We start from the raw sequence: 10,864 nt of genomic DNA, 5'->3' as shown, positions 1-10,864 counted from the left end.
TTTTGAGCTATCCAAAAAACATTTGGTTCAGATACTTCAGATTCCCATACCCTGTATATAAAAAGAAGCAATGTAGTATTTCAGCTGTTATGCAATCATGTGTGTACACAGACATGTATGTCATAATATGAATCCTTGACAACATTCAAATAAAAACATGTTACTATTATGCTTTCTTTAAACCACTAGTCAATGACAAGAGGTAAGAATTTATAAAAGAAGCTTGTAATGTTCTCATAACTTTTAAAAAGACTTCAGAAGGAATGAAACGCTGTACCTTTGTCATGTGGGTGAATGCAGAAGCAATTTTGTGTACAGCAAGGTGTATAACCACAGTGACCAGTTAACTGGTTAATTCTGTGTTGTTTGAAGTGGCAATGTTTGGCAGGAAACTAGAACTGCATGTTCTCCCTTAAATATGGAATCTTTAACATTTGTTTACTTGGGCTGCAGTTTAATGTCACATTCAGAAGGTTTCAAATAATTGAGCATGACTACTAATTGACTTAACTCTTTGATGCCTGCATTTCACTCACATTCAGAATAGAGGCTGAGCACTGTGCTCGTGAGGTACATGAGTGCACAGATATCTTCAGGTCAACCATTTGATTGAACCCTAAGTGGGTTGAGAAAGTGAAGAGTACAGATTGGGGGAGAAGAGGTCAGTCCATAAGACATAGGAGTGGAAGCAAGGCCATTCGGCCCATCGAGTCCACTCCGCCATTCAATCATGGCTGATGGGCATTTCAACCCCACTTACCAGCATTCTCCCCGTAGCCCTTAATTCCTTGTGACATCAAGAATTTATCAATCTCTGCCTTGAAGACATTTAGCGTCCCGGCCTCCACTGCACTCTGCAGCAATGAATTCTTCAGGCCTACCACACTCTGGCTGAAGAAATGTCTCCGCATTTTTGTTCTGAATTGATCCCCTCTAATTCTAAGGCTGTGTCCACGGGTCCTAGTCTTCTTGCCTAACGGAAACAATTTCCTAGCATCCACCCTTTCCAAGCCATGTATTATCTTGTAAGTTTCTATTAAATCTCCTCTAAATCTTCTAAACTCCAATGAATACAATCCCAGGATCCTCAGCCATTCCTTGTATGTTAGACCTACCATTCCAGGGACCATCTGTGTGAATCTCCGCTGGACACGCTCCAGTGCCAGTATGTCCTTCTTGAGGTGTGGGGGCCAAAACTGGACACTACTCCAAACGGGGCCTAACCAGAGCTTTATAAAATCTTAGTAGCACAACGGTGTTTTTATATTCCAACCCTCTTGAGATAACAGACAACATTGCATTCGCTTTCTTAATCACGGACTCAACCTGCATGTTTACCTTTAGAGAATCCACGACTAGCGCTCCCAGATCCCTTTGTACTTTGGCTTTACGAATTTTCTCACTGTTTAGAAACTAGTCTACGCTTTTATTCTTTTTTCCCAAAGTGCAAGACCTCGCATTTGCTCATGTTGAATTCCATCAGCCATTTCCTGGACCACTCTCCCAAAACTGTCTAGATCCTTCTGCAGCCTCCCCACTTCCTCAGTACTACCTGCCTGTCCACCTAACTTCGCATCATCGGCAAACTTCACTAGAATGTCCCCAGTCCCTTCATCCAGATCATTAATATATAATGTGAACAGCTGCAGCCCCAACACTGAACTCTGCGGGACACCACTTGTCACCGGCTGCCATTCCAAAAAAGAATCTTTTATTCCCAACTCTCTGTCTTCTGCCAGACAGCCAATCCTCAATCCATACCAGTAGCTCACCTCAAACAGCATGGGCCCTCACCTTGCTCAGCAACCTCCTTTGTGGCACCTTATCAAAGGCCTTTTGGAAGTCTAGATAGACCACATCCACTGGGTTTCCCTGGTCTAAATTTACTTGTCACTTCTTCAAAAGAATTCCAACAGGTTTGTCAGACATGACCTCCCCTTGCTAAATCCATGTTGACTTGTTCTAATCTGACTCTGCTCTTCCAAGAATTTAGAAACCTCATCCTTAATGATGGATTCTAGAATTTTACCAACAACCACACTTAGGCTAGTTGGCCTATAAATTTTCCATCTTTTGTCTTGACCCTTGCTTGAACAAGAGGGTTACAACAGCGATCTTCTAATCATCTGGGACATTCCCTGACTCCAGTGACTTTTGAAAGATCTCAACCAATGCCTCCACTATTTCCCCAGCCACCTCCCTCAGAACTCTAGGATGTATCCCATTGGGGCCAGGAGATTTATCAATTTTAAGACCTTTGAGCTTTTCTAGCACTTTCTCTTTTGTAATGAGAACCATACTCAACTCTGCCCCCTGACTCCCTTTAGTTGTTGAATATTACTCATGTCTTCCACTGTGAAGACTGACGCAAAGTACTTGTTAAGTTCTCCTGCTATTTCCTTATCTCCCATCACTAGGCTTCCAGCATCAGTTTGAAGTGGCTTAATGTCTACTTTTGCCTGTTGTTTGTTTCTTATGTATTGAAAGAAATTTTTACTATCATTTCTACCATTACTGGCTAGCCTACCTTCATATTTGATCCTCTCCTTCCTTATTTGTTATCCTGTTTTTGTAGCCTTCCCAATCTTCTGATTTCCCACTGCATAGGATCTCTTTCTTTAATAGATTTCCTGACTTCCTTTGTCAGCCATGGAAGTCTAATCCCACCCCAGCTAATTTTTTTTGGGGGATGAACCTCGGTACAGTGTCCTCAATTACACCCACAAACTCCTGCCATTTTTGCTCTACTGTCTTCCCCACTAGGCTCTGCTTCCAGTCTATTTTTGTCAGTTCCTCTCTCATGCCCTCAATTACCTTTAACTGTAACACCATTACATCCGATTTTGCCTTCTCTTTCAAACTGCAGTCCCAGGACAGCAGGCTCTTTGCGCTATAAAACTAATTTTAAACTTACATTGGTATCTTCAGCTCCGTTGCCTATTGAATTGATGAGAACCTGCAGTGTATATTCCAACTCATTTCAGTTGAAAGTGACAATATGGGCTCGGATTTACTTCAGAAGTCTTTGATTCTCATCTTAAAAAGAGCCTATGGCCTGAAAAGGCACTTTGGACAACATATCGGGAGATTTATTATACATTGCTAACTATGAAGTGGCCTCCAAAGCATTAAGAATATTGATCATATTTTGAGGGTACAATCATCCTGCTAACACTACATGGAGCATGCCAAAAATCAACCTATTCTAGTGTTACACTGGCCTAGGAGCTACAGGAGTATTTGGGAACAACTATTACAAAGACTTCATATTTAAACATTTTTGTTGACTTGGGTTTGAAAGATTGTGAATAACTGTTGTTTCTTTGCAAGAAGTCAATGAAATGGCATTTCAACTTTTTTTAAAACAAGGCATGCTTTCCCAGAGGAAGAAAGGGCTGTTGAATTGACCAGTGACCTATAATTGGGCAAAGTGAGGACTGCAGATCAGAGTGGTACTGGAAAAGCACAGGTCAGGCAGCATCCAGAGAGCAGGAAAATGGACATTTCAGACAAAAGGGCTCCTGATGAAGGGCTTTTGCCAGAAACTTCAATTTTCCTGCTCCTCGGATGCTGCCTGACCTGCTGTGCTTTTCCAGTACCACTAGTTTTTTTTTCCCAAGAGAGTTCAGGCTATGACAGTCCCAGGTATCAAGTCAACCAGGGAAATGAAATATCAGTATTTTATATCATTGTAACATTGGCAGGGCATCATGCTCAAAGATGAAGACCAATCAAAAGCATAGCAGGCCTTAATACATGAAGAATTGAAAGCCACATGATAAAAACACTAAAGATTAAACCACCCATTCTGGAAACAACTATTATTATGTAGCTGGTACCCAATATATCCTTGAGGCTGCACAGCATGTAATACACTAAAAGTTGTGCCTCAGTAAAGAGAAGCTATGAACACATAGGTCCCTTTAAGGTGAAAATGTACAGTGCTGCAAGTTAAGGTACACAAGTTCTCATTTATGGTAGTCAACTAGCTATCTTGTACCACTCAGCTTCAAGCTTCCCCAACAGCACTGGATCAGAAACCAAATATCCAAGGCTCTTTTGACTTCACCATTTGTGCTAAGTGATCAGGCATTCTATTGTCTCAATTTCACAACTGAGGGATGATGTTAGACATTTGTATGCTGACAATACTACATTTTGCATTAGCAGCCTCAGCATACTTGTTCAACAACCAGATGACTGTCACATGCATTTACATCATATTGCTTTAAAAGAAAGAGGAAATTAAATTTGGATAAATAATTGCTAACCAATGGTATGAATTGAGATTTTAAGAGTCAGTGAAAGCAGAATACTAGCGTCGATACAGGCCATTCAGCCCAACAAGTCCACACCAACCCTCCCAAACTCATCCCCATATCCTGTTACTTTACATTTACCCCTGACCAATACACCTAACCTACACATCCCTGAACATTAGTCACAATTTAATATAGCCAATTCACCTAACCTGCACATCTTTGTATTGTGGAAGGAAACCCACATAGCACATCCTGCTGGTGCCTAACTCTACAGACAGTCACCCGAGGCTGAAATTGAACCCAGGTCCTTGGCACTCAGTGGCAGCAGTTGCTAACTTGAGCCACTTGCTACCTAAAAAGGTAGAGAAAGCTACTGACCAGATAACAAATGTCTATGATTTGATTAGATGACAAGCCAAAGGCATCTAGCAAAAAGAAAAAAAGTAAATGGAAAACTAGACAGATGGGCTGCTAAAGTTTTTATTATTAGATGTTCAATTAAACAAACAATCCTCACTAAAAATGGAAAAAATGAGGACTGGATTTTATTAAAAATATATAGTTAGAAACTCAAGCAGCCTTTATTTTTAAAAATTTAATGTTTGGGAACGCCTGAAATTCCTAGCATCTTCTTCAAAAGTTGAAACCAGATTAAGATGAAGGTTTGCTGGGCTCACTGGCATGTCGTTTCCTCGCCATTTCTTGAGGCAGTATACAGTTGATCTTGCCACTAGAAACAAAAGAAAATTATTGCACTATTAGTCATTATATACCAACACCCTTATAAAAAGGGCTTTCAAGTTGATCAGAGGGCTTTACTGCTGAAAATGTTTTCCTGGAAAAGCACAGCAGGTCAGACAGCATCCAAAGAGCAGGAGAATCGATGTTTTGGGCATGAGCCCTTCTTCATTCCTGAAGAAGCTGACCTTCAGCATCTGCAGTCCTCACTTTTTCCTTCCCAGAGGACTTTAGTGTTTGTTACATAATGAGTTTCTTGATTACTTGGAATTATCTTCCATTGACATTTTCCGTTACATTGTACAGTGCTCACCTCTCAGAGGATTCAGACAGAGTGGTCATTACTGGATGGTTTTGTGTTTTTCCAAAGAAAAAACTGATCCACCACTGGCCCGCTGTAGACTTTGGTAATCCTGCAAATACAAAATTAGCAAACTGTTGCTATAAAACTATTGTTTTTATAAAGTCAGAGCATGGAAACAAACCCTTTGGTCCAACCTGTCCATGCTGAACAGATATCCCAACCCAATCTAGTCCCACCTACCAGCACCCAGCCCATATCCCTCTAAACCATTCCTATTCATTTACCCATCCAAATGCCTCTTAAAATGTTGCAATTGTACCACTTCCTCTGGCAGCTCATTCCATACACTTAACACCCTCTGAAAAAGGTGCCCCTTAGGTCTCTTTTATATCTTCTCCTCACCCTAAACCTGTGCCTTCTAGTTCTGGACTCCTCCACTCCAGGGAAGAGACTATTTATCCTTTCCATGCCCCTCACTTTTGTAAGCCTCTAGAAGGTCACCCCTCAGCCTCAGACACTCTAGGGAAAACAGTCCCAGCCTATTCAATCTGTCCCTTTAGCTCAAGTCCTCCAACCCTGGCAACATCCTTGCAAATCTTTTCTGAACCCTTTCAAGTTTCACAACATCTTTCTAATAGGAAGGAGACCAGAATTGCATGCAATATTCCAACAGTGGTCTAACCAATGTCCTGTCCAGCCACAACACGACCTCCCAACTCCTGTTGGACCTTACCATTAAGGTCCTGCTAAGATTTGCTTTCCCAAAATGCAGCACCTTGCATTTATCAGAATTAAACTCCATCTGCCACTTCACAAGCCATTGGCCCATCTGATCAAGATCCTGTTGTAACCTTCTTCACGGTCCACTACATCTCCAATCTTACTAACCATACACAAAATGATTTGGATGCGAGCATAAAAAGCTAAGTGGCAAAATGTAGAGGACAGCACTGATCCTGGTGGCACTCCACTGGTCACAGGCCTCCAGTCTGAAAAACAACCCACCACCACCACCTTCTGTCTTCTACCTGAAACCCACTTCTGTATTCCATGAGATCTAACTTTAACCAGTATCCCATGGGAACCTTGTCAAACACCTTATTGAAGCCCACATACATCAGATCTACTGCTCTGCCCTCAATCCTCTGTCACTTTGAAGAGAAAGTGTCTTAAAATAATGTTTAATACTCAACAAAACTGGTGTATAAAAAAAGTTTAATGACAAAAAAAATGTACAATGCAATTAAACAACTAAACAATTTCAAACTCAAGGTTTGCTTCGACATGAACAATCTTGTGTTCAATATGCATTCTCTTAGTAGTCCAGAATTTCAGCTTGCTCTATGACACAAGAGGTTATAAGTTTAAAAATATTTTCTTTCTTGCCAATCAGGCATTTTTCTAATACTATTTTTATTTCATTTGCTGAACAATACCCCTGGTGCCAAATATTTAATTTGGATTTTTAAAATGGCCAAAATAATCACTAGTCAAAGATAATAATTCAACATAACAAAAGGTAGCATGTAAAGATTAAAAAACCAAATTACACGTTCAATTGTTTCCTGATACAAAAGTTAACTTCAATGAAATCAGATTAACAGCATGAGAAATTAGTTGGGTAAAAGCAGTTTGGTAGCATAATTAAACTTAACTGTTTGCTTATATGGAGTTCAAACCATTTCCAAAGAGATTTGTTACAAAGACAAGATGAGCTGCATTTTTAAAACATATGGAGTGGAAGTGCTCTTACCTGGATGGTGTGGAATCACTTCTCCCATGTGCTCTGAGCTACCACAGGAACTATTACTGGAAGCAGAACCAAGGCGTCCTGAAATTAGAAGTTTCGACTTAAAGTTATCGATCATACATCAGTATTTTACAAACAATTTAGAACATGGAAAACTTGAACACCTCATAACATGTGCTCGTCCCCTTCCCTGAATGCTGAAAGGCAGCAGCAACCTGCACTAAACAAAACAGTTCAGATGAATGATCACTACAGCTATGCCAAGAAGAAAAAAACCAGTATGGAACAGTACAGATTACCCTGGAAAAGCACAGGTCCCTCTATTTCCAGAGCCCTCATTCTCTGGAATGAGAGGACCCTCAAATTTAAGTAATGGCTTGGAAGTACAGCTTTCAATCTTAAATAAAGTTACTGTGCTTGTTTGTTAATAGAATTGTCCCTTGCTAATTATAATTAGCAAGCTAAAATTAGTTTGCAAAATTACTTATGAAATTATTAACCCATTTAGCATCCCCAATTTGCAAAGGAACTGAAAGATTTAAAATCTAAAGAAACACCATTATATTAAAAAAAACACAAACAAAATTTTCAAAAGCTTGTGCTGTCTACCTCTGCAGAACAAAGAAAATCCTTTCAGGACCCCATCCCTAAAAGGGTTGATCAGTTATTTAAATAATAGTAATTATAGAATATAGCATGATAAGTAAAAGGTCAAAAATATATAAATCTTACTGTATCATTGGCCCCAATCAGAATTAGAATTTGATGGGCACCTTCATATACATGCTAAGCAAAAAAAAATCTAATTATAAACTCAATCCTGCTGTATACCAAAAATAAAGTCTTTCATTGTTGTTTATAGATAAAATACTGCAAAAAGTATTCACAAATTTTGTAAGCATGCTGAAGAGAAAAAAAATTACTGAATTTTACTGAAAGTTGTTACTCATCAGGTTTGCAGCTGTTTCTGTTGGAAAACACCCACAAAGAGCACATCAACCAATCAGCTATCTGTAACTCAATAGATCCTCCTACTGCAAACACCCCAAAAGGATTGTTATTCATAGAATTACTTACTCCTGTAATAGTCATGGGTTGCTGTAAGAGAGCCAGTTGACGGAATGGATGCCATTGCAATCTTTCAAACTAGTATCTGATGGTTACCCTTGAAGTAGCAAAAGGAAGTTAAAAACTATATTTAGATTTGCAGTGTAGCAAAAACATCACAACTGGTAGTTCAACAAGTTCTTGAAAGTTACAGTGCAATTCTAGTATAGAGAAATGTCTGATCTTAACCACATACTAGTAAATAGGATAGGTCACCTTTATTAAGTAAAAGCCTTTCACATCAAAAAGGTAATCAAATTTTAAAGGAAAATCTCATCACAAAACCAGGTTTACATAAAGGGACAAAGTTTGAGAATAGCTTTGACAATATGTAGCACAAAGACATATGATCATATGGGAGTGTTTTAACAATATATTGGGAAGTTTGTAGATTAGGTTTGGATTTCATTCCAGTTTAATCAAAACAGTACACAGAATTTAGTTATGTTTAGACTGTTTCCACCTCTCTCCCGGTTATATCTGAACTGTTGCCTTAAAAATAACAGACTTGCTCAAAAGTAAAACATCAAGTACTACAGACCTAAAATTATTCTCAATTTATAGAATAGGAATTAAAAACCAAGGTTGAATTGTTTAAGAATTAATTGCTGCTACTTTAGCATTTCTTTAACACATCTTACTGAATAAAAGCTGTAGTATAACAGATGTGAAAAATAGAAAAAGGCAATTTATTATTTTAGTAGATACAACATTATGGTTTAGCTGCCAATTTGAAGAGGCTTTGGACAGCCCCAGTAACACCCTGTAAGTTATAAACAGATTCTTGGCCCAAATAGCATTCTCTGAACCTAACAGACTGCCAAGCATCATTCAGGGGATTAAATTATTGAAGTGTCACCTATTTTAGGTAAGTCACTGCCAAATTAACAGCACCCATACGTTCAAAAATGACTGTCAAACTATCACAAGTGAGTTGTCAACATCAAAAAAAAAGGACAATCTGACAAATGTAGCACCAACAAAAAAAAATCCAGAAATTCTGAAGGAACTTTCCAGCAATTTTTGTTTCAGATTTTCAGTATCCTCAGTATTGTTGTAGTAATGTGAGGCTGCAAACAACATTACCTCAGAGGGGGGCACAAGTGGGGAGAAACAGCTGAGTTAACAACATGACAGTCAGCTCCAGCACCCCCCGTTGGGGAGAGAGTAACTCACTCAGTGAAAACAGTGCAATGGGAACCGCACCCTGTGGACACTCCAGCGGCTTAAAGGCCTCACGGGCTGAGGGGAGGGATACACACCGCGGCCACCAACAGCCCAGGCTCCGGCTGATAGTCGATGGAGAAAGGGCAACAGGATTGAAGTCACCGGCCCCAGGATGTCCTCTCCCACCACAACACAACACAACACCACCACCCTCCTCCGCCCCTATCTATTACCTTCGACACCAAACAGGATTCCAAGTGTAATAACTGAAGAAAGCAAACGCTAGGCAACAGGGCCCATTTGAAATCGTAAACCGGCACGAAGCACTACCACCTCACGTACTCCACTCAAAAGTCAATGTTAAGGACCGTGGGCTCCACGCGCCTGATATAGAACCAGGCCCGCAACGCCCCGCCCGAAAACCGTTGTTCAACGTCAATCATGGGGGTCGTCCAATAGGCACACACTGCCCATGGTGGCGTCCTGACTTTCATCCAATCAGTGCCTGGAGAATCACCTTCGTGATCCACACAAAAACAACTGACAACATCGGCGTAATCAGCCTCCAGTATGCAGAGTGAAAGTGTACCCTCAACTTCCCTGGTGGTCTAGTGGTTAGGATTCGGCGCTCTCACCGCCGCGGCCCGGGTTCGATTCCCGGTCAGGGAATAGATATTTTATTTTAATTTGAATTGGCGGTTACACCTTCGAATAGAGTATATTAAAGTTCATTTAAATTTGCTACCACTATTTTGAAGACATTTTAATGAAGATATTTCAATATAAACAAGAAAGGATGAAATTACTACAGATTACAGCACCTTAAAATTATTAAGACCATGCTAGTCGGAATCTGTGAAGCAAACGTATTTTTCACAATCAGATTAACGGTCCGTATTAATACTTTGTAAATAATTTTAAAATGAAAACACAAGAAAAAAATTGCATTCCCTGACCGGGAATCGAACCCGGGCCGCGGCGGTGAGAGCGCCGAATCCTAACCACTAGACCACCAGGGAGCTCTGCTAAATGGGTAGACAAACCCGTATTTGATTATTGCACAATTATGTAATAGACAAAGGATCGTTTCTTCTCTCGATGTGTGATATTTTCAAATACGATCAAATTCAATTAGAACAATGTAATCTTTTATCCAACATCGAATGCTTGTCTACTACCATGATCAATCGCTTGCTAATATGGAAGGTGAATACTGCTGAGGGGAAACAATATTGACCTTCGTGCACTGGTCAGAACCATCGCAAGAATACCAATGACAACAATTCACCCGGCAGGAGAGAGTGTGCTGATTGGTCAGCAAATTCACTATGACAGAGATGGAGACCACCCTTCCCCACACAAGCTTTTATCAATGGGAGTCTCTTTCAGAGATATTATAATCACTATCTTTCCTCAGTTTTAAACTATAGAAAACAAAGTAACCATTGAAGACATTAATATTATTATAAACATTTTGAAATAAAACAATAAATTCTTGGTAGGTCTGGTTGCATCTCCAGAAAGCAATGGAGGCAT

At 39.9% G+C, this 10,864-nt stretch overlaps 1 protein-coding gene and 2 non-coding genes across 3 annotated transcripts; 1 reads left to right on the top strand and 2 right to left on the bottom strand.

Moving 5' to 3' along the window:
• Nucleotides 1-4,726: 4,726 nt before the first annotated feature.
• Nucleotides 4,727-9,709, bottom strand: LOC132822951 (pancreatic progenitor cell differentiation and proliferation factor-like). The gene is made up of 5 exons (XM_060836395.1): nucleotides 9,562-9,709; nucleotides 8,132-8,219; nucleotides 7,058-7,135; nucleotides 5,314-5,413; nucleotides 4,727-4,992 (listed from the first exon to the last, which is right to left on the bottom strand). Exons 2-5 carry the CDS (start codon nucleotides 8,184-8,186, stop codon nucleotides 4,914-4,916), a joined length of 312 nt encoding a protein of 103 aa, XP_060692378.1. The 5' UTR covers nucleotides 8,187-8,219; nucleotides 9,562-9,709; the 3' UTR covers nucleotides 4,727-4,913.
• Nucleotides 9,710-9,925: 216 nt separating this feature from the next.
• Nucleotides 9,926-9,997, top strand: trnae-cuc (transfer RNA glutamic acid (anticodon CUC)). Its single transcript has one exon. It is a non-coding gene; the product is annotated as a tRNA-Glu (tRNA).
• Nucleotides 9,998-10,275: 278 nt separating this feature from the next.
• On the bottom strand, nucleotides 10,276-10,347 carry trnae-cuc (transfer RNA glutamic acid (anticodon CUC)). The gene has a single exon. It is a non-coding gene; the product is annotated as a tRNA-Glu (tRNA).
• Between the last annotated feature and the right edge of the window lie 517 nt (nucleotides 10,348-10,864).

This window comes from Hemiscyllium ocellatum, chromosome 15 (genome assembly GCF_020745735.1).
Source record: "Hemiscyllium ocellatum isolate sHemOce1 chromosome 15, sHemOce1.pat.X.cur, whole genome shotgun sequence".
Classification (NCBI taxonomy): domain Eukaryota; kingdom Metazoa; phylum Chordata; class Chondrichthyes; order Orectolobiformes; family Hemiscylliidae; genus Hemiscyllium; species Hemiscyllium ocellatum.
This window is presented reverse-complemented; position numbering and strand designations above follow the sequence as displayed.